The sequence below is a fragment of the Lepidochelys olivacea genome (assembly GCF_965140295.1).
Source record: "Lepidochelys olivacea isolate rLepOli2 genome assembly, chromosome: 3".
NCBI lineage: Eukaryota > Metazoa > Chordata > Testudines > Cheloniidae > Lepidochelys > Lepidochelys olivacea.
The window spans coordinates 174,449,421-174,472,509 of record NC_140413.1 but is presented as its reverse complement, the minus strand read 5'-3'; the positions used below and the strand labels follow the sequence as shown (position 1 = coordinate 174,472,509).

Below are 23,089 nucleotides of genomic sequence, written 5' to 3'. Positions count from 1 at the left end.
ATCCTGACCCTTTCTGGTGCCTGTTCACAATCCCTCTGGAAACTCTAGCCTCTGTGGTTGCTGGTTACCCTTAAGTTAAGCACCTTCCGCCATCCGCTCACACCAATAAAAGAGGCCAGACAATTAAGCCACATTAGTTTAGGGGCTGCTGTTCATTTAATACACAAACCAGCAAGTTTAAAAAGCCATTGCCACACTATTCACAGCATTGACTTGAAATCAACACTTCCTGCCTTAAATGCATAAAACAAAATTTCCTACATCCCCTCACGCTTAGCAGTGCATGTAAAGTATATTCAAGGCACTAGAATAACATGCTTTTTCAGCCACAAAACACTTAACTTGGAAAGCTTCCATAGTATGAACTGTCTTCCTTGTTTTATACTCTAGGATAATTCCTTCCCCCTTTTCAGTTTTAATTGTTTTGGTATTTACAACTTTACCAGTGTTGCTAAAATTAGTGCTTAGTCTTATGGTAGCTTCAGATGGAAGCTCAGAAACTAGGGCTTTCAGGTCGATGATTGATTCCTGTCCAAAATTGAGAACCATTATAAAGACTGTGTCTAATCCATCTAATTCCCTCAGATACACAAAAACATTGCTGTCATTCCAAATGTAGCACATCCATCCCCTATGAATGGGCAGCTCATTGTTGCGAAGTAAATTTAGCTCTCGATACAGATTCAGTGTTGAGTTGGGCTGAGTCTTTTGAACCTGTTAAAAAAAAAAAAAAGTCACATCATTTGTAGTACAGAAGTGCTTACCACCTCTAAGATTATCTTCACAGCTTTCTGACTCTCAGCCCCCTCTGCAAATCCTTCCACAGATTCAAGTTGAAGCTATTTGTCCTCAACCTTTGGGGACCTTCACAACTCTGCCTTCTCTCTCCCCATATTGTACACCTTTGCCACTCCACCAACGACGATAGTTGTAGGAGGAGGAGACAAGGCTGTCTCTGCTCCTTCCATTGTGCTTCATACGCTCTTGTCAGCAAAGCATTCCATACCAAGGACTTGATCTTGCTCCCACTGACTTCAGTGCTGCAGAAGTAACCCCCAATGGATTAGTTTCCAGTGCTTTTTCCTTGCTGTTGTTCACTGTTATAGATCAATAATACCTGTACTTGACCTACTTGGTGTAACAGCGACTGCTAAGTTTGTCTTAGACAAAACAACATATCCAAAGCTAGAAATGCATCCATCTTATTTTCCTGCTAAGTTTAACAAAGCCTACTTGTATTAATCTAAATTAAAATGGGGGTGGGTAGATTGCAGATTAATGTTGAAAAATGAAATGAATTAGACTAAAAAAAGTTACCACTGTATTCTTCTGGTTAAATGAAGGCTGGCAAAATAGGCTTTGCTGTTGCAATAAGATTTTTTTTTTTACCAATTTTCTTCCACAGAATTTTTTCTTGGTTTTAGTTTTAACTGCCACATTCCACTAATCAAAACAAATTAGAGCTTCATTTAGCTGAAGCTATTTTGCTAGCATTTTTTTTTTTAACCCATATGACTGTGTCCTTAATTTAAATACTTACTTCGACATTTACATTTTGGTAGTCTGGATTAACAGGTAACCAGCTTGTGTTACCCTCACTGAAGCCGGCATGAAGGTTGCCATTCCACTGCATGGGTGACTTCTCTGGAAAGGTCACCTAAAAATAAGAGAGTATTGGGCACCATTCAACAACATCCTTGTTAATGTGCTAAAGAATGATCCAGTTAAACAATCTTTTGCTCAAACTTCTCTCTCATGTCATTATTTCATCTCATAGGGGACTTTAATTGGGTCCTAGACTTGAAGCTTGACAGGAAGTAATTAAAAATCCCACAAGTGCATGGATCATGGAGAGAGAATCAAAAGCTATCACTGAAAGGGGGAGGAAAAACTATGTAATGGATTTGGCACTGGACTGGGTGCTGAAGACCTGTGTTCAATTCCCAGGTCAGATGCCAATTTTCTGTATGACTTCTGGTTACTTATCTACTCTGTGCTTCAGTTCCCCATCTGTGAAATGGGGATAGTACTTGCTTACCCCCACCCAGAAGTAGTGTGAGGACAAAAAGCTATTAATGATTATTAGGTGGTCAGATTTTACAGTAATGAGCCATGTAAATTTTTCGATAGATACAAATACAGTTAGTGGATGTATGGAGTGATCTGATCCTGGAAAGAGATACTGTACTAATATTTGAGTAATCAAAGTTTGTTAAATTTGAAGACTAAGTACCTTATTCAGTAGCATATCAGTGTTTAACTGTTCTACTGTGTGTTATATTTGATAATTATCTGAGCAAATGTAATCTGTCCTGATGAGTGCTTTGTAAATATATTACAGTTTTCAATATATGAGTCCTTTTGTAGAATTCCCTCCTCAAGTGCAAGTAATACTCTTAGAACTCATGGTCTGTAACAGGTAAATGAAAAATGTCAAAACTTGCTTGCAAAACATAAAATTATCTAAAATTTTGGAAAGTGTGACGTGTGCTTATGTTGCAAAACAAATTATTACAGCTGATCAAGAAAATGGAAGTTTTCACAAAGCTAGCTTTTCAAGTTTTGTTTTGATGAGTTCAAAAAAGACTTTTTCAAAAACATTTCCTGAATATTTTTCAATATTTTTTTCAAAAATTTTGACTGACTGATTACCTTCTCTAAATTATCAGAAGCTCTAGCAACAGTTGCAATGATTTGATATCATGTTTTTAAAATTTAAAAAAGTTTATTTCACACACACATTTCAGCAATTTCACAAAAAAAGGGGATGGGCATGTAAAAAAGGCCTCAGTGAAAAGCTGTTAGGAAAATTTTGACCAGCTGTACCACTTTCTTTCCTATGGCAATATAGATATTAGGTGTCTCCTGCTCACATGATCTGACAGGCAGGATAAGCATCAATCCAAGATGTCTGTACCCTGTAATGCTCCCTCACCTTACTCACTTTATCTCCTGGGGCTTCAGTTGTTACTCCTACAGGAATTCTGTGCCACACAATTTTTTTCCCCTGCAGGGAAAAAAATTACTTCTGGTGGAAAGTAACTGCAGTTCTACCTTTTGCCAACAAGGGGCCACTGTGGCACTAGAACAGAGCAGCCAGTCCCCGGCCAGCCCCAGCGACCAAAGAGAAGAGAAAGATCCTGCCTTCTTCACAGCACTGTTTGGGCCACGTCAGGAGACAGGAAATATGGAGAGAGAAAGACAGGGGTTCATAAGGGCTAGTGTGGGAGGACAGACTGGGGCAGGGACTGTATGGGAGTGGAGGTGCAGGAACACATGGAGATTGGGGGGGGGGGTGTAGGGCCACTTGGGGGAAGGGGGTTGGCTGAGTGGGGGCACAGAGACATGGGGGGGGCTAGCTGAGGGGGGTGCAAGGACACATGGGGCCAAGGGCAGATGTGCCTGACTGAATGGGAGAAGTTAAGGGTAAGCCAGGGTCTGCATGGGGGAGGCTCTCTAACAATCCTTCTCTGCCCCCCCCCCCCAACCCCTGTTCCATACTTTTCCCACCCATACCCAGCAACCCTCCAAGTTCACACCCAGACTCTATCCTAGCAATTACTTCCCTCAACTCCTCTGGTACCCTTGACTCCCCGAAGCGTTTACACTGCTTCTGAGGGATGCTGGAAATACGGTTCTGTATTGTCTTTTAAATGACTTATTACTTAGAGTTCTGTATTAGTATGCCTAGTGAGGAATCTATTCATCAAAAAAATTTCCTGAATCTTATTTGTCTATTGTTACAAAAGACATACTTGCTGACAGGTACTTTGAAATAAATTACCAAAATAATTGAAAGTGGGGTGATTATATTATCTTGTTTTGATAAATAAATTTGCAGATTTTTGAAATATTGTGTCCAGAATTTAATTTTTTGGTGCAGAATTCCTCCAGGAGTAAATTTTCATGGCTGCAGAAGTGTACTTCAGAAATGACTACTCCTTTCTCAGAGACCCTGCTCATGAGTCCTGTCTCTGAGGATTAAAGGAAATCTTTCCTTCCCTTCTGTGTCCCAGGGCTCAGAACGGGATGCCGATTGACACCCCAGAGAGAGAGGGGGCTGTGCCAAAGGGTGACACCTTTCTAAGCAGCAGCTTTGTGTTTGCAGCAGACAAGGTCTGGGATCTGTAGTAATAAGCCCTTGAGAAGCTTTGTCAGCATATTTCTGGAAGGAAAGGCAAAGTTTTCCTGAAAAGATTTAACTGCTAGAAGTACTCATTAATCCACTGGACAGGGTCAGGGGAAAAGGTTGGTTTGTCACTGAAACTCCTTGCCTCAACACAGAACTCTTCAGTATCCAAGGCAGACTGCTTTGGTGCCTAGATGTGTATTATCACTATTAGCGACAAGAATGCAATGTGTATTCTATTCTACTACACCCTTTAACATCATATACTTCCTTCAGCCCTGCTGGGGATGGAGGCAGTGGAGCCTACTTTGGGAAGGATAACCCTACTGTTGCTGTTATCCACATGAGTCCTTGTGCTCAGGTCGTCTAGGGCTGGATAACAACTAGCTCTGTGCAGGGGCATGAGAAGATGAAGCTACTCTGGTTCTCCCACACGCTTAATCACTCAGTCAAGGCTAGTCCCACTCAAACCCACTATGGGAGAGAACTAAGAAACCAATAAAGGAGGAACATCTGCCATTCAGAGTGCTCCCACTCAATGCTGACTTTTCATGGAGATGATGATAAATGAGAATAATCAAGTGGTTGCTCCCCTTTCACTGGGGAAAGTAATTTTAGAAACGACAGCAGTTGGGGATGGAATGAGAAATATATGTGCTTAATTAAACAAAAGTTAGTGTTTTGTTGGAAAATTCTGTGTACTTAGACCTAATAGTGCTCCTTAGGGGATTTGAATTTATAAGTCCTTCACTTACATTTTCAGATGCAATATTTTCCATTCCTATTTCTTCACCATAGTAAGTTGTAGATGTCCCAGGAAGAGTTAAAAGGAGCATATTTATGACATTAGTGTATTCTTTTCCAATCCGAGATGCAATTCGAGAAGTGCTAGGGTCTCCAACCTAAACAAAAATAATATATCAAAATAAAAGAATAAAGGCCCATACTAGGACTAAATACTTCCATATGACATTGGTCTAATACAAGTTCTGTTCATTTACATCAATGTAAACATGGAGTAACTTCATTTAAACTAGTGGAATTGTTCTGCATTTATAAAGGTGTAAGTGAGGATCATCTGGCTCTATGTTTCCTTGTGAAGTGATGTATGTTAAAAGCACTGGGTAGCTAGTAGTCCCAGAGGAAAAGTTTCACATATATTTCTATTGTATTGTCCAAGCACTTACATGCTTTATGATAAGAGTGCTCAGTAGCATAACTGTTTTACTAGTGCTTCTCCCCCACCCCCCAAAAAAAAGATGTTGCAGTATAACGGTAGCAAATCTATTCCATTATCACTGAATGCAGAGGGAGATCTTATCATATTAAGTAAAAGAGGTAGGTTTTTTTAACTATAAACCTCAGGATGCAGATATATTAAGGCATCCTTTGATCATCATATCCATTTTGTATTATCTTTTTTCTTATATTTTCAAAGGTTTTCTACATTAAATCCTATGATGCAAACTATTATGTTTATTGGGCTTCTTTCTTTCACTTCCATATCCTCAAGAGAAAATATTTGAGTATTTTTGTATCAGTACAATTTTCCGCCTGACAACTGAAATCTGGAAATACTGCCAACAGCATGACAGACAGAAGTAAACAATGCAGATATATTAGCATCCCAGCCAACTTTGTCTTCCATTCTAACACAAATACCCTCCGTTACACTTCTCATGTCTTTCTGCCAACGTTTGCTTTGCTGACCACACTTATTCTTTCTGCTGCGTAGTGCTGGTTTTGTCAGGGTAGCATTCATTGCTTATAATAGGAGCAATGGAAGCCTCTCAGCACTTTGGGACTAGGGTGATCCCACTGCACTGGAGGTAGACGTACAAGGAGCCGGCACACTTGGGCAGCTTGGCTTGCACAGCCCAACATGGGGGGAAAGAGAGGCAGGGGTATAACCACTTTATGCACAGTTAAGTAGAGTCAGAGGCCACAATCCCCTATGTAGAAGGCGCATAGGGGCAGAGCCTCTATTTCAGTCCCAGAGCTAAAGCAGCAGACATGGACGTGGTGTGGAGCTGTTTCCAACTTGCCTGAAGGTTTGGAGGTGGATTCTGTCACCTTTCCCAAACCCCACATCATTCCTGTCACAAACCCTGTTTGGCCAGGGAAAGGGGAGTGGAATATTAACTTGAAAGAATAAAACTGTGCCCCTGATGATTATGTTTAAAACTAGGCAAAAATGCTTATCACACTCCTGTAAATATGCTTGGGATGGACAACATGGACCCGCTACAGCCATTGCTGTTGCGTACTGAGAGAACATGGTAGATTCCACAGATACACAGCTACAGTTATTTTGGGCTTGATCTTACTCCAATGAGAGCTTTGCTGTGGGATGTAATAGGAGCAGGAATAGGCCATTTAAATGTCTGAACTCTTACCGCCCAGTTGGGCCATTTTCCTTTGGGCATGTTCTTCATCCACAAAGATACAGTTTCAAAAATACTATTTCCTGAGAGGTTTTCCATGTTAATTAGGTAGAAGTTGAAGGGGAAATCTGATTCTTGGACAAAAGATGTTCCATAATACATCATTGTTGCTTCAATGTTTTCCTGCTGATTGGCTTCAGTTCCCATAAACCTACAAAGGAGCACACAAGTGGGTTCTTTTAAAAAGAAAAATTGAAATTGTGTCCATGCAGAGGTTTATCAGAATTACATGGAATTAGATTGGACCTTGACATATCTAATAATTCAGTATTGTCTTTGAAAAGAATTTGCTTTTCTTTCTATATATTACATACCTATATGTCACTATTAATGGCGGGTATTCCTACAAAAGCATTTTACCATGACAAACCAGTTTATCAACCAGTGAGACTGTGCCTTTAGCATTAGAGGGAAAATTCAATACTGCTATGCTAACAAACTGAGTTACCTGTATCGGCCAGGCTCTGTGCTGAATTTATCCATGGTGTGCCGGAAACTGCGGATGATATCATGCATGCCGACTTGGGTGGTGGTGTAGTCATGATACAACTCAGAATATGCTGAGATACTCTCCTTGAAGAATAATGTAACACTTTGCATTAGCCCTCCTAATGTTCATTGAATTACATTTTCCAAAGTTTATCAAAAGACAGTACACCACTTCAGATAATGCTTTACCTGAGTCTGTTAGCAAACTAGGGGCATGATAATATTACCTACTCTTTTCTCCTGTTCACCTGAGACTGTGGTGCTGCAAAAAACATACAAGGTAGCCCACGCTCCTGGCATTTCCTTTCCCATGCCCTGAAGCTGGCTTGACTGCAAAGGGGAGAGGGATTGCACCACTCACTGCCCCAAGCCCCTACTCCCTAGAAACAGACTTTGATAAATGAGGCACTGATTCTGCCACCTTTACTCCTGTTTTTGCTCCCTGAGGATTTCAGTGGGACTACTCACAAGGTACCGCTCATTGTGCGTAAAGATAGCAAGTATTGTGGCCCTATGGGTAATATAGTTATTTCAAAATATCTATCTGAACTAGTGAATCATTTAAATAATACATTAATGGCACAGTTTTGGAGCTGCATCTTCATTAGTTATTTATTGCTCTAATGCTGTGCTAGATGAGGGGCTAAATATTTGAGGAACACATCAATCTAAATGAGGAATAATCTATATAACCCAGTTTACACTAGTGATCATGACACACACAGTAGATACTGCTGAATACCACATTCCAGGCAGAAGCAATATAAATGAGATTCTTGTAGTGACTTGCCAAGTCAACAAGATGCACATCTTTCTGTCAACTCAGTAATGTTATTGCATCTCAATGTTGGCATCATCTCCTGACTTTATTGGGCCCCCACTAAAGGCAAGTTCCATAAATAATTAGTCATATACTTCTGAAGCTCATCTGTACACATTTCACTGTAATTTATTGTCAATGCAAAACCTACCAGAAAAAAAAAAAAGAGCGAGTCCCATTAGCAATTCAAAGGGGAAATGTATTAGTGATAAATACATCTCCAAAGACAATAAGGAGCAAACAAATTCAAAACAGAAAATGTGTTACCGGATTGTGGGATTTATTCACTTGAGGTTCATTTCTCAGGTGTGTTGCTTCTAGAAGAAATTTAACAGCATTGATACTAAACCCATCAATGCCTTTGCCAAGCCAAAATTTGATAATATCCTAAAAATAAAATGGAGATAATTCTTGATGAGTAAACCACTTTCCAAATATTAAATTCAATACATTGCACATAATTTATTAAATACATAATACATACTAATAACATTATATAACAATACATCATTTTTAAATTTCAAGTTTTAGTAGGGTTAAAGCTGACCATTTTAGATTGAAGCTACTATCAATGGCTGAGTTTGTCTTACCAAAAAGGAAATATTTGAATTATTTTTCAGCCATAATAGACATAGAGCCATGATTGCTCCAAGCATTCAAGGGGGACAGGGGACAGAAGAAAACCCATACCTCACAGGAAGCCACCTTTAATCTAGTCTATCAAAGAATCTGGGCCTTATAGCAGTTTGTAAATACCTAATCAAGAGGAACAGAGTGTAAAGAAAGCTGATTCTGCTAAGCCCTATGATTGGTGCATACTCATCAAGCCTGCAGACAATGAGAACATATTGATACAAATGTTCGTTGTTCTGCACAGATCTTTTGACACTGGTTTTCTTTTACACAGTAATACTTCGTAAATCTGTTCTCTTTTATTTAACTGATGTGAAAATAATTCAGATTTATTTTCTGGAAAATGAAAAATGATTACCTAAGTTAAGGGTTTTGGATCTGTGATTTCTTTATCAAATTCAGAGTTTAGCTATTATCAGTAAAATTATATTATGCTTGCATAGTTATTTTATTACTATAATTTTAATAGTCCTAAATTTTAACAGATGAGTCCAAAGTTTAATCCCCCTGCAGCAATCTGTGTAACTGTTACTATGTGCCAGACAATATCTTTCAACTAAGTAATAAAAATGCACACAGTGCTGCCATTTATTATTATTACATATACAATACACTTGCACAAGCCAGGACTTTGGTCAAAAATATGATGGAATTCAACTAGTACACGTTAAAGATTCACTGATTTTATTAGTTCAAGACATACTCCATTTTATTGAATTGTTTGTCCCTTTACAGTAATTCTGAAAACAACTGCAGGTAACCATGTCAATAGCCTCGATGGTGATTTCATGCACTGAAAGAGGTCTCAGCTGAGCACTTGTGCACATTGTAAAACCCTCTCAATTAGAACCAGCACAAAAACACGGAGGATGGATTGTGCCATGGAGACTGAACTATCTTTATACACAGAGGTTGGTTGTGGAACATTGACAGGGTGTTGGTAAAGCTTGACTGTTGCAGCTTCCCTTGTTTGGTTTCTCCACACAGAACGTAAAAGATTTCATATGGTCACAGAGTAGCTCTGGTCTCCTATTAAGTCACAAAGCACCAGCCTTTTGAAATAGAGCTTCTTTTTAAAACACGAACCTACTGTTTTCTTCTTCCTTAAAATACTGATAGAACTGGTGGTGCTCAGCAGCACTTCTGAAACGTATTAGACTGTTCTAGTGAAGAGTATTTTTCTGCAGACATGCTAAGATGCCCAGTATTGCCAACTCTCATGATTTGAGCACCCCCTCACAATTTGGGGCTATATTTTTTTTAATGTTTCATGAAAACACGATGACAGGTGCCAACTCATGATTTTTCCCTAATTCAAAATGGCACCATCTCCTATTACTGTCAGTGGGGCTGAAGCCAGCAAGATGGCTGCTCTTTTCCTATGCTTTATCTGCGCCTAGAAGTCAGGCTGCTCTTAATAAATTTGGCTACCACCTCCAACTATTTTCCATGAGGTTGAAGCCAGGCCCACAGGCAAAACGGCTGCCACTCTGTGATTCAGGGTGCAAGACGGGCCACATGGACTGTTGAGAGCAGCCCAAATGCTGAGAAGTGAAGGAGGGAGTGAGGGGGAGCAGGGCACTGGGGGGCGCAGGAGAAAGATTTGGAAGTTGCAGGTGAATGGGGTACAGAGGACAATGATGGGGTGGGAGATGGAGAGGATAAAGTGGGAGCTCCCCCAGCCTGTGTGGGGTGGGTAAGGGGAGTTCCCTCTGAGCAGCTGGGAGAAGGCAATGATCTCCTGTGTGAACACTTCACAAGCATAGTATTTTGGAAGCTTCAGGAAGAGCTGTCACAATGAAGTGAGACACTCCTCCGATCACAAGATTTTCAGGGCTTGGCATAGCTCTGTGTGAGAGCTTCGGGGCTAAAGAGACAGCCCTGCCCTGCCACTGAGCCCTCCTTTCACATAGGGCCTACAGCAGAGAGAAGGTCCTGGGGCAGCAGGAGGGGGTCGCAGGGAAATGATGCTGCTGGGACCCAGGTAGAGAAGTCCCAGGGCAGCAGGAGGCAGAGACTTTTTTGCTGCTGGGTCAAGACAATTATAACAAATACATGTCAGGTCCTGTGTCTGTCTTAGGACTCAGGAGAAGATGAGTGCTGTCTGCATTTGAGCAGCCAGGGAGAGGTGTACATTTGTGTAAGCCTCACACATAGAAACTAGATCCTAGATATTATCTGTTTAATCCTTTTAAAAGTATAATACAATAATGGTCAGAACACTGCAGACTACAGGCCGTGGTACTGCAATGTAGGTGACCCTTTCAATGGAACGCTGCCTCTTTTTCTTAATTAGAAGGACACTCTTCAAAGATAAGACTATGATACTTGAAGCATTACAATATATGGTTTAGATTTTGCCTAAACAGGTATATTTGTGTTGACACTTCCTTGTCTATATTGTTTGCATAGACACTAATCCTTGAATTGCTTCCCACTGGATTGTCAACTATATGAAGAAATTACGTTCTAAAAATTAAAACAAACATAAAACCCAACCATTTCCTTACTACTGGAATAGCAGCAGTGGATTATATACTTACATGGATTTCTTCTTGCACGGCAGAGTTGCGGAAGTTTAAATCCGGTTGTTCTTTCCCAAACTGGTGAAAATAACATTGCTTTCTCACCTCATCATATTGCCAACTGGAATTCCCATAAACACTCACCTGATCACATAAGTAAATGATGATTATTAATTATTTAAGAAATGATGAGCATTTGCACAGCATTGTAATTTACACAGTGCTTTACAAGCATATAGAAAGGCATGCATCACTTAGTAAATAGTATTCATTTACTATCCATAACAGTTAGTTGGCCTGAAACTGATTAGTCTATTTTCATTGTCCAAAGGAGAGAAATGCAAAAGTAAATATGCAATATAACTATTTAAAATCCAATTTACTGAACATATATGAATGTTACATGAAAAACATTGAAGTCAATGGGAGCTGTATGTGCTCAGTACATCTTCAAATCATGATGACTAAAAAATGGAATTTAATATTACTCTATTTTTTCATTAATAAACGTAAACAGAAAATACCCTCATTTAAATGATATGTTTTTCCTTAACATTAACTTAACAAATTCACATTTCTATACAAGTATAAATCTCATCCACAACTGTAAAACAATTTCCATATATTTCACCTACTCCTACTACTAACTTATTTAACCTGCAAAGACATAACAGCTGCTATATATGATCTTTCATATGCAAATCATCTACACTAGTACACTTCTGCTTATGCCTTGGTATTTATCATCTTTAATAGACGTACTTGTGCTTGGTCAATCTCATATTATTATTGTGATGGGGCAAGGCCAGATGGCTGTAGTAAAGTAATGGGAGACAGATACATTAGCCACAGGCTAAACAAATCCCTGTTACCAGAATAAGCAAATGGCAGCTGCTCCAGGTCAATTAAGACACCTGGGACCAATTAAGATCTTTCCAGAAAGCAGGATGGCTGCTAGGTTGATTGGGACACCTGAATCCAATCAGGAGTTGGCTGAAACTAGTTAAAAGCCCCCCAGTTAGGCAGGTGGGCATGCATATCAGGAGCTGCAGGAGGAAGTTGTGCTGTTGGAGAGACTGAGCAGTACACACCATATCAGGCACAAGGAAGGAGGCCCTGAGGTAGAGTGAAGTGGGTCTTGAGGAAGTGGGGGATGCTGTGGGGAAGTAGCCCAGGAAATTGTACATGTCCTGTTTCTAAAAAGTCTATCTACCATAGCTCATACTATTAGGGTCCATGGGCTGGAGCCCGAAGTAGAGGGCGGGCCTGGTCTCCCCCCCTTTTGGCCCCCTGATTAATCACTGAGACTGGGAGACAACAGAGATTGTGCAAGGGAGAATGGCTTTTCCTCACCTCCCTTGCTGGCTTATGATGAAAATGACTCAGTAGGCTGTGACCCTTGCCTCTAGAGAAAGAAGGGCTACGTGGAGGGTCACAGTGAGCCTCTGAGGCTAGCAAAATCCGCCAGGAACTGCAGGACCCACGGAGACATGGACAGAGCTTTGTCACATTATATAAATATTTATTTGCTCAAATTTTGAAGTTGCTCACCAAACATAATAAAAATCTGCTTAATCCTGGTATAAGACTGTCAATTTTTTCCCAAGCCTAGTATATTTTGTACAAGCAATTTAGGTGCTTCTAAGAATTTCAACAGTAATAAAAAGGACTATTAATAAAATACTAGGGCTGTCAAGCAATTAAAAAAATTAATTGTGATTAATCGCATTGATAAACAATTATAGAGTACCGTTTATTCAAATATTTGTGGATGTTTTGTACATTTTCAAATCTATTTTCATTTACAACACAGAATACAAAGTGTACAGTGCTCACTTTGTATTCATTTTTATTACAAGTATTTGCACTGTAAAAAAACAAAAGAAATAGTATTTTTCAATTCATCTCTTACAAGTACTGTAGTGCAATCTTTTTGTCGTGAAAGTGCAACTTACAAATGTAGATTTTTTTTTGTTCCATAACTGCACTCAAAAACAATGAAAAACTTCAGAGCCTGCAAGTTCACTCAGTCCTACTTCTTGTTCAGCCAATCGCTCAGACAAACAAGTTCGTTTACATCTGCAGTAGATAATGCTGCCCGCTTATTGTTTACAATGTCACCTGAAAGTGAGAACAGGCATTCTCATGGCACTGTTGTAGCTGGCATTGCAAGATATTTACATGCCAGGTGCGCTAAAGATTCATATGTCCCTTCAACTTCAACTACCATTCCAGGGAACATGCGTCCATGCTAATGATGCATTCTGCTCGATAACAATCCAAGGCAGTGCGGACCAACACATGTTCATTTGCATTATCTGAGTCAGATGCCACCAACAGAAGGTTGACTTTCATTTTTGGTGGTTCGGGTTCTGTAGTTTCTGCATCAGAATGTTGCTCTTTTAAGACTTCCGAAAGCATGCTCCACACTTCATCCCTCTTAGATTTTGGAAGGTACTTCGGATTCTTAAACTTGGGTTAAGTGCTGTAGCTATCTTTAGAAATCTCACATTGGTACCTTCTTTGCGTTTTATGAAATCTGCAATGGAAGTGTTCTTAAAATGAACAACTTGTGCTAGGTCATCATTCGAGACTGCTGTAACATGAAATATATGGCAGAATGTGGGTAAAACAGAGCAGGGGATATTCAATTCTCCCCCAACGAGTTCAGTCACAAATTTAATTAATGCATTTTTTTTTTTACGAGCATCATCAGCATTGAAGCATGTCCTCTGGAATGGAAGCATGAAGGATCATACGAATGTTTAGCATATCTGGCACATAAATACCTTGCAATGCCAGATACAAAAGTGCCATGCAAATGCATGTTCTCACTTTCTGGTGACATTGTAAATAAGAAAATGGCAGCATTATCTCCTGTAAATGTAAACAAACTTATTTGTCTGAGCAATTGGCTGAACAGGAAGTAGGACTGAGTGGACTTGTAGGCTTTGAAGTTTTACATGGTTACATAACTGAACTCAAAAACAAAACAAATAAACAAATACATTTGTAAGTTGCACTTTCATGACAAAGAGATTGCACTAAAGTACTTGTATGAGGTGAATTGAAAAATACTATTTCTTTTGTTTATAATTTTACAGAGCAAATATTTGTAATAAAAATAATATACATGTTGATTTCAATTACAACACAGAATACAATATATATGCAAATATAGAAAAACGTCCAAAATATTTGATACACTTCAATTGGTATTCTATTGTTTAACAGTGCGATTAAAACTGTGATTAATCACAATTAATTTTTTAATCATGATTGATTTTTTTGAGTTAATCAAGTGAGTTAACTTCAATTAATTGACAATGCTATAAAATACATGATGAGCTTGCAATGTGTTGAGCTGGACTTTTCTTCCTGTTCGTCTGTGACAAAAAGATATGGAGAGAAATGGGAAGCCTTTTTTGTGGCACTAAGTTTTAAACAGACACTGTACAGTTAAACATCATACCTTTTAAAAAAAGTAGTCTTATTTATTATTATTATTGGTGCTAAGAAGCAGCTGTTACACTGCTGTTACTAGTAACAGCTTAGAAAATAAACACTGAAAACAACTGTGAAAAGTAAACTGGATTTTAAATAATTATGTTTCTTAACTTTTTGCATTTCTCTCAGGTTAAACCATGAAAATAAACTAGTCAGTTTCACAGTCAATTTCATTTTCAGTTCATAGAATCATAGAAGATTAGGGTTGGAAGAGACCTCAGGAGGTCATCTAGTCTAATCTGCTGCTCAGAGCAGGATCAACACCAACCAAATCATCCCAGTCAAGGCTTTGTCAAGCTGGGCCTTTAAAACCTCTAAGGATGGAGATTCCACCAGTTCTCATAAACCAGCATAATGCTGGTATGTCTGTGCTATAAATGCTCAAAGGAAGTATTCATGTTTTTTAAAAGCAGGTTTTCACTGAGAATTTTCTTCAGTTTTATGGGAGCATTTCTATTGGCTATTGTTTCTACAAAGCCCCAACTGACATAACAGCCTCTTTTGAAATATCAGCAACAGTGAATATTTGAGAATAATAAAGTCATCAGCTGTATCTGGATTAGATTTGAGACAATGTTCATGGTATTTCTCAAAACTTTCGCTGTGTTATTAAGTTAAAAATAATTATGGCCTAATATGTTAATTTATTGGTTTTTAACTCATTTATTTAGAAGATGCAAGTTCTTATCATATAGTAAATGGTTGGATTTCCAATTAAAACATGGAAAATAAGTAGATAAGCCAATTTCCAGCATCTTGGCCAGATAGGAAGGAAAGCAATAATCCAGCAAAGTGCTGGTTTGTTTTTCTGACATCATAGTTGGCTGGCATAAAGGACTGCTGGGAAGAAGCTCCCCAAATGGAATGCCCATATACTAGGGCTGTCAAATGATTAAAAGAAATAATCACGATAATCATGAGGTTTTAAAAAGTCATGATTCATGGCCATTCTAATCGCACTGTTAATAATAGAATACCAATTTAAATTTATGATAAATATTTTCTACATTGTCAATTACAACACAGAATACAAAGTGTACAGTGCTCATTTTATTTTATTTTTAATACAACAATTTGCACTGTAAAAGAGAAGTTGAAGCATGAAGGGGCATACAAATTTTTAGCATATCTGGCATATAAATACCTTGTGATGCTGGCTACAAGAGTGCTATGTGAATGCCTGATTTCACTTTCAAATGACATTGTAAATAAGCAGGCAGCATTATCTCCCATAAATGTAAACAAATTTGTTTGTCTTCAAGATTGGCTGATCAAGAAGTAGGACTGAGTGGACTTGTAGGCTCTAAAGTTTTACATTGTTTTGTTTTTGAGTGCAGTTATGTGGAAAAAAATAATTCTACGTTTGTAAGTTGCACTTTCATGATAAAGATTGCACTAAAGTACTTGTATGAGGTGAATTGAAAAATACTATTTCTTATCTTTATTACAGTGCAAGTATTTAATCAAAATAATATAAATTGAGCAGTGTACACTTTTATTCTGTGTTGTAATTGGAATCAATATATTTGACAATGTAGAAACACATCATAAATATAAATTGGTATTGGTAAACACTGCAATTAAAACTGCAATTTAAAAAATCTATTAATTTGTTTTGCATTAATCACTTGAGTTAAGTGTGATTAATTGACAGTCCTACCATATACCAAAGTGTATTAGATACAAAATTAAAGGAGAGGAACAAAAATCAAAACAGATTAAAAACATAGGAAATCGAAGAAAAGCAATGCTGCCTCACTGTCTTATTCTAGTATCTTGATTCACATTGTTCAGATGAACTCAAATATACAAGCAGAAGTTACTAATGAAACAAAAGATTTGAGTTTACATGCTGTGTGCAGTAGCTACCACACAATGGTTTCATATTCACAACATTGCTGTGATTTTGCTACTCATTTTCTGATTTGAAGGTGACCCCAAACCTTCTATTTACCCAGTTGTTGGGAGGAGTGATTGTCCCATCAGTGTGTGCACAATCATGCCAGATGTAGTAATCTGCATACTTCCCAGTCCGATTGCGACTCAGCTGAAACCAACTGTGTTTGTCACTTGTGTGGTTTGGTATTAAATCCATTATCACCTTTAAACCTTGCAAATCAAATGTGGGAAAGATTAAATCAAAACAAAACATCTCAAGTCACAAAATGTACAGTATTAACATAGAAGCCAAAACAACACTGGTGGCTTTACAGACATACAATTAAGAGAGGCCGCTGTCCTCAAGGGCTTAGAGTCTAAGACCTAGTCTACATGGAAAAGTTTTGCCAGCATAGCTGTCAGTTAAGGGGGGGGCGGGGGCGGGAGGAGCAGAAGAGTCACACCACTGATCAACATAGCTATGTCAGCAAAAGCCCTAGTTTAGATACTATTATATCAGCAAAAAGTCCTTTTTTCAGTATAGGTCATTTAATTTTGGGAGCTGGTATAACCTATACTGGTGAAATCCTTTAGAGTGTAGACACTCAGGCCCCATCCTACAGTCACTTATGTATCTGTTTAACTTAGCGCACATAAGCAGTCCCTTTGTAGTTAATGGGACTACTCACCCGTATGAAGTTAAGTGCTTGAATAAATGCTTGTGGGACTGGGATCTAAACAGACAAACAAAGTAGGTCACGACAGGGAAAGAACCCAAGTTTTCCCCATCTTCTTTATTTTATTTTCTAACTCCAGCAAGAATATTACTGCTTATGGATGCAAAGATGGAAGTGACAGCATCTCAGGCTTCAGTCATCAGAAGACTGCTGCAGGGACTAATAAATACAACCTGTCAAAAAGAACAGGGCCTGTCCCACGACATGGAACGTGAAAAGAGTTTCATCCCAAAACACCAGTAGCTATCCTGAGACCTGTGTGGATTTTAGAGGATCTACAGAGTCCATATGCTGTAGTACTGGCTTCCCTCTCCCACTACCTAGCTCCCATCCATGTTGCATAGGCCAAGTTCCACGAAGCCCTAATGGAGAAGCTTCTGCAAGATTGGTAGAAAGGGTTGCAATGCTGCAGTCAGTACTCATCCCTTCAGAACTAGGGTTGCCAGGTGTCCAGTTTTTGACTGGAACAACTGGTTGAAAAGGGACCCTGGTGGCTGGCTGGGCCGTAAAAATTCTAGTTGGTGGCTCAGGCAGGCTCCCTACCTCACTACATGCAGCTCCCGGAAGCGGCAACGCATCCCTCCAGCTCCTAGGCATAGGGGTAGCCACAGAATCTCCATGTGCTGCCCCCGCTGCAAGCACCAGCTCCACGCCTCCCATTGGCTGGAAACCGCAGCCAATGGGAGCTGCAGGGGCAGCACCTGCGTGCGGGGGTGGCACACAGAGCCGGAGGGACATGCCAGCCTTCCCAGGAGCCACCTGAGGTAAACACCGCCCAGAGCCCACACCCCCTCCTATTCCCCAACTCCCTGCCCCACCCAAGCCCCCTCCCAGAGCCCGCACCCTGTCCAGCATCCTAACCCCGTGCCCCAGCCCTGAGCCCCCTCCCACACGCCAAACCCCTTGGCCCCAGCCTAGACCCCCCCCCTGCACCCTAAACCCCTCATTTCTGGCCCCACCCTGGAACCAGCACCCCCAGCCAGAGCCCTCACCCCCTCCTGCACCCCAACCCCCTGTGAGTGAGGGTAGGGGAGAGCAAGCGACGGAGGGAGGAAGGATGGAGGGAGTGGAGGACAGGGTCTCAAGGAAGGGGCAGGGGCAAGGGTGTCCGTTTTTCTGCGATTAGAAAGTTGGCAACCCTATTAAAAGAAGAAAAGTACATCTGCATTCCATGTGTGAGCAGTGCATTTTGGGGAGGGCGGGGGGGGGGGAGGCCATAGCTCAAGTTTACCTTTTTCATGTATAGCTGCAATCAGATTTTCGAAATCACTCATCGTTCCAAACATAGCATCAACGTCCTGGAAGTCTTCAACTCCATACCCAAAGTCTTTTAAGGGCGACTTATAAACAGAAGTAATCCAGATCGTTTTTATATTTAAATACACGATATGATCCAGTTTTTCTTGAATACCTGTAAATAAAGAGAGTCTGTTTTGCAAGGACAAAAACAACATGTCTGTGGCAGCATTGTCATTTCTGTTGAAATTAAGTTTCCCACACCTGGAAGATGTTGAGGTTAATAAAATGTATGTATTATGTATTTTTCATTTTCAAGGAATGTGAGTTAATCCACACAACCACCCTGAGAAGCAGGGAAGTGTGATTTAAATGAAAAAGCCCTAGGCTTCACCTCCAGTTAGATAGAAGACATTCTCTTTTAACCTATTATCAGGGGGTAGCCGTGTTTGTCTGTATCCACAAAAACAATGAGGAGTCCGGTGGCACCTTAAAGGCTAAGAGATTTATTTGCACATAAGCTTTCGTGGGTAAAAAACCCACTTCTTCTTTTAACCTGTACTTTTTCTCTACTACTCACTCTAATTCTCTCTCCAGTCCAGGGATCTCAAACTCAAATCACAACGAGGGCCACATGAGGACTAGTACATTGGCCCACGGGTCACATCACTGAAACCTTTTCATACAACGATACAAAAGTATAGTAAAAAATGAAGAGTAATATAGTATGCTATTAAAAGTCAATGTATTCACTTTTTAAAAACTGTAATGCGAAGAGGGGTTTTAATAAAATATAAACCCTCAGTAATGCACCTCCCTCAAACGACAAAACACGCATTTACTTTTAAAATTACTTTGGTTAAAGCCGTTCCCCCCCATTCCCACTCCACCCCTTCTATGAGGCCCTGCCCCTGCCCCGCCTCTTCCCACCCCCAATTCCAACCCCTTCCCCAAATCCCTGACCTGGCCCCGCCTCTTCTCTACCTCCTCCCCTCAGCATGCCACGTCCCCACTCCTCCCCCTCGCTCCTGGAAACTCTAAGTGCTGCCAAACAGCCGTTTGGCAGCGGGAAGCGCTGGGAGGTAGGCGGAGGAGCGGGGATGCGGTGCGCTTGGGGAGGGGACCAAGGGGAGTTTGGCAGGCCACAGGAAATAACTCCACGGGCTGCATTCGGCCTGCAGGCCACGTGTTTGAGACCCCTGCTCCAGTCCCTAAATCACACCAGTCTCCCTCCTCTTAAATCAAAATTAATCTATGTTCATGGCATATTACAAATATTATCCACTTATAGAAACACACTCTTCTTCACTTCCTGATAGAAGATATGATGGTCTAGTACCTGTTGTATATACTTTTTATTTTTTTTGTCTTTTACTATCCATTTCTTGTAGTAAAATCTGTGAGTCAACTGAGTTCTTAATATTTGGCACCATCCATGTAGTGTATCAGATACACTTGTACTGAGTCTCCCTAAAGGCTCAAAAATAGCATTTCTTCCCCTACTCTTTCGTTTGTTAATGGCTTCTTTTCCCCGCAGATTTTTTATGGAGCAAAATCCAAAATGGCAATTAATTGATTGTCCAATAAAACATTGGGTTCCAAACACTCCCCAAATTTTGGTGGGAAATTCTAATCCAAATTGCAGTTTTGCCGCTGTTCTCTCTCTTTTTCTCTCTGATGGGCCAAATCAAAACCCCAGCTCTGAACAGTGGCATACTTTGGGGAGGTTTTAACTTTGATAAAGGTTTAGATTCTACAACTTGAGCCCTTCCTAATTAGATGGTTAATGATAATCACAGTTCTGGCTACCTGTGGATTATTAGCTAACTTGTGATCCCATCTGTCTCTAATCAGGTTGCTGCCTCTATTGTTAATACACTTCTTAGGGAGTGAGAGATTGTGGTAACAGAAATATATATAATACATACAGCTTCATGCAACCAAGGACTGAAAGTCACAAAAATGTAGAGCACCCACCTTTCAGATCACCATTCCCATCCTTGTTGGTGTCCTTAAACGAACGTGGGTAGATCTGATAAATGGGACTAGCTTGCCACCAGCTCAGGCACTTTGGCGACACGGCAACAATTGCAATTGTAGCCCCCACAAGCACTGGTGTAGATGCAATTATGAGCCAGAAGAGGATCTCTCTGGTGACTCTGTACCGTGCCTGACGTGAGAATTTAAGCAAGACTTCCTTAGGCATTCCTGCAAAGGGCTTCAAAACTTCACAGTCCTGGCTCTGCACAGCTGCTGAGCTGATGCCGACAGTGCATGTTTCTGGTATCTCCTCTTGGAGGCTGGCATTGCATTCCTTTTCATTAAGCACCTCATTTTGAGCAAATCCTTTGTTTTCTATACCTCCTTTCTCACTCAGCTCAACAGAGAAGTTTTTACTTTCCTCTTCAGCCATTTTTATTCAGAACATCTTGTCCTTGTGAGAAGTCTTGCTGAAGCTAGGAGAGGTGGCAACATACCTTTGTTCAGTGAAACGGGAAGCAAAGTAATTAGCCTGTGGTTTATAAATAAACCTGACTGACCCGTCAAAGTACAATGAGGATGAAAAGGACAAAGTGCTCCTATTCTTTTGCATAATAGATGTCTTCAGCTAAATGGCAAACTATTGCAAAGAAGCATGGTCATAGCCTAGTTCTATTAGGATACAGATTTATTTCTTATGCTAACTGATCAAAGTTGTGTCTTCAGTTGCTCATTCTCACACTAGCCAAGCTAGACTTTTACCTTCTACTGCAATCATGAAAAGAAGAGGCCTTGCCTGGACTTCTGGCACAACATTTGTTTAGCAAATCCCTTATCGATTGAGTGAGAAACTTCCCAGTGTAAATATGACACTAAGCACCCCTATATTCACACCCTACACACTAGTGTGTGTGCAGTCATTGTATAAAATAGGAGAGTGGTGAGCCCCTGGCACAGCTAGGAAAGCTGTGGGCCAGAATGCCACTGAAAGCAGGGAAACTGAGGCACAGCTGGATGTTGCTGTGGCACAAAACTGCTTAACATGTACAGACACTGGGACAGGTAAGGGTGGTTGTGGGCCAGAACTCTGCTGGGAACAGGGCAGACTGAGTGATAAGATGTCTGGTTTCACGCTTTACTGGTCTGGGTGAGGGAAACTGAGGCACAGCTAGACAGTGCTGTGGCACAGGATCAGCAATGAGTGGCCGGGCACTAGCACAGCTAGGTAAATAGCTGAGGGCCACCACTCCACTGACAGCAGGGCAGATTAAGAGTAGTAAGAGAGGTGAGTAAATATCTTCAGGGGTAATAGGACTCTTTATTGGCCTGGGCGACCCAGATAGGTGAGAAGCAAGTGTGAGGGGAAGTATATATGTTAAGGAGGGTGGAAGATGCCCCATAATATGTGGGCTTAAGATGGTCATTTCAGATATAATTAAACATAGTGAGGTGTTGCAGCACAGTGGGCTTTGATATGCTGCCCCGGGTCAGCAAGGAGCTAACCCTCCTACAGCATTGTAAGCAGGGAGGTGTAGCCCTAAACATCCCTATATTCATGCCCTACACATTATAGTAATAATCTTGTACAAAATATGCCTTGTGAGATATTATTTCAAGGCTAATTACTCCTGGATCATTAATATTCTTGTGTAATGTATGTATGTGGGAGATATTAGGCATTATGGATATACGCTCAAATTATGACTAAAGTGTGTTTGGACCTGGTATGTCATGGGAAGTTGATATACAGGTTTGCTTTAGGCAAAAGATTGTGTATATTTGGTTCTCCAGCCAGCCCAGTCTTCAGGAAAAAAACAATGAAGTGGTTTGGTTTGGTTTGGTTTTTTACATATTAGGTAAACAAAGCTATTAAGCTACCAAGTGGGGAAAGAAAGAGGATGGAGCTTCCTTCACCACCAAACTTCATGTCACCTTCCTCCCAGGTTGAACAAACTTTACTTTTGTTAGAAGAAGAGCAGGAGGACCCAGAGGCAGATTGAGTAGACAGGCTTCTTTATTGTAGTACTTGTTCCCCTCGACCCAATTGTTGAGTAAGTACTGGATTAGTTATAGCACTCTCTTTTTATCTAAGTTAGTATGTAAACTTACCTACTTTTGCTACAATACCCCCCAAACCCTTATTAAATCATACGAACACCCATACTATGATTATACCCACCCCTCTTGACTGATTATAGCATTACGCATATTATACACACACATTTTAACCTTGAAAACACATTTCTTTGCAGTAATTGTTGCCACAAGTTCCCTTAATCAGCAATTTTCAGGGGAGGGAGGAAGGGGCCATGATCCCGAGCTCGTCTATGTAACTGGGAAAGGAAGGGAGGGGGAGATAACACTGCTCTACACAAAAAGAGTATCTTTCAGATCCCCACATTCCTTATACAGCTACAACACCTATCAATCCTTAACAAGGAGAAGGGAAGGGAGAAGGGTAGCACTTTATTTATCAAGTGTAGAAACGGCCCATGCTTCTACTCCCTCATACCATACCAGCAGTTTCCCAGGTCTCAACTTAACCCTTACATATCCCAACAACTTTTAGGGGTGACCCTCAGAAGAATCCATTGCGAACGTTCACTGGTCTATAAAGACAGGAGGGCTGAACCTTGAGTGTTAAAGAATTAAATCAACTGATTGTATACAATATTACTGTATTTGTTAACAGAGTGGGGTCTTTTCTGAAA

The 23,089-nt window shown here is 40.3% G+C and overlaps 1 protein-coding gene across 1 annotated transcript; it reads right to left on the bottom strand.

Annotated features, from left to right (window-relative positions):
• Positions 1-133: 133 nt before the first annotated feature.
• SLC3A1 (solute carrier family 3 member 1) lies at positions 134-20,902 on the bottom strand. The gene is made up of 10 exons (XM_084623781.1): positions 20,376-20,902; positions 18,394-18,573; positions 16,502-16,656; positions 11,059-11,184; positions 8,150-8,269; positions 7,022-7,146; positions 6,526-6,724; positions 4,885-5,031; positions 1,541-1,657; positions 134-714 (listed from the first exon to the last, which is right to left on the bottom strand). Exons 1-10 carry the CDS (start codon positions 20,809-20,811, stop codon positions 274-276), a joined length of 2,046 nt encoding a protein of 681 aa, XP_084479907.1. The 5' UTR covers positions 20,812-20,902; the 3' UTR covers positions 134-273.
• Between the last annotated feature and the right edge of the window lie 2,187 nt (positions 20,903-23,089).

Excerpts from the sequence above, each read along its gene's own strand:
- SLC3A1 (XM_084623781.1), bottom strand. The coding sequence starts at position 20,811 with ATGGCTGAAGAGGAAAGTAAAAACTTCTCTGTTGAGCTGAGTGAGAAA. Across the intron at positions 6,725-7,021 it reads ACAGAGCCTGGCCGATACAG|GTTTATGGGAACTGAAGCCA; the intron begins GTAACTCAGTTT and ends GCTCCTTTGTAG. Across the intron at positions 715-1,540 it reads ACCAAAATGTAAATGTCGAA|GTTCAAAAGACTCAGCCCAA; the intron begins GTAAGTATTTAA and ends TTTTTTTAACAG.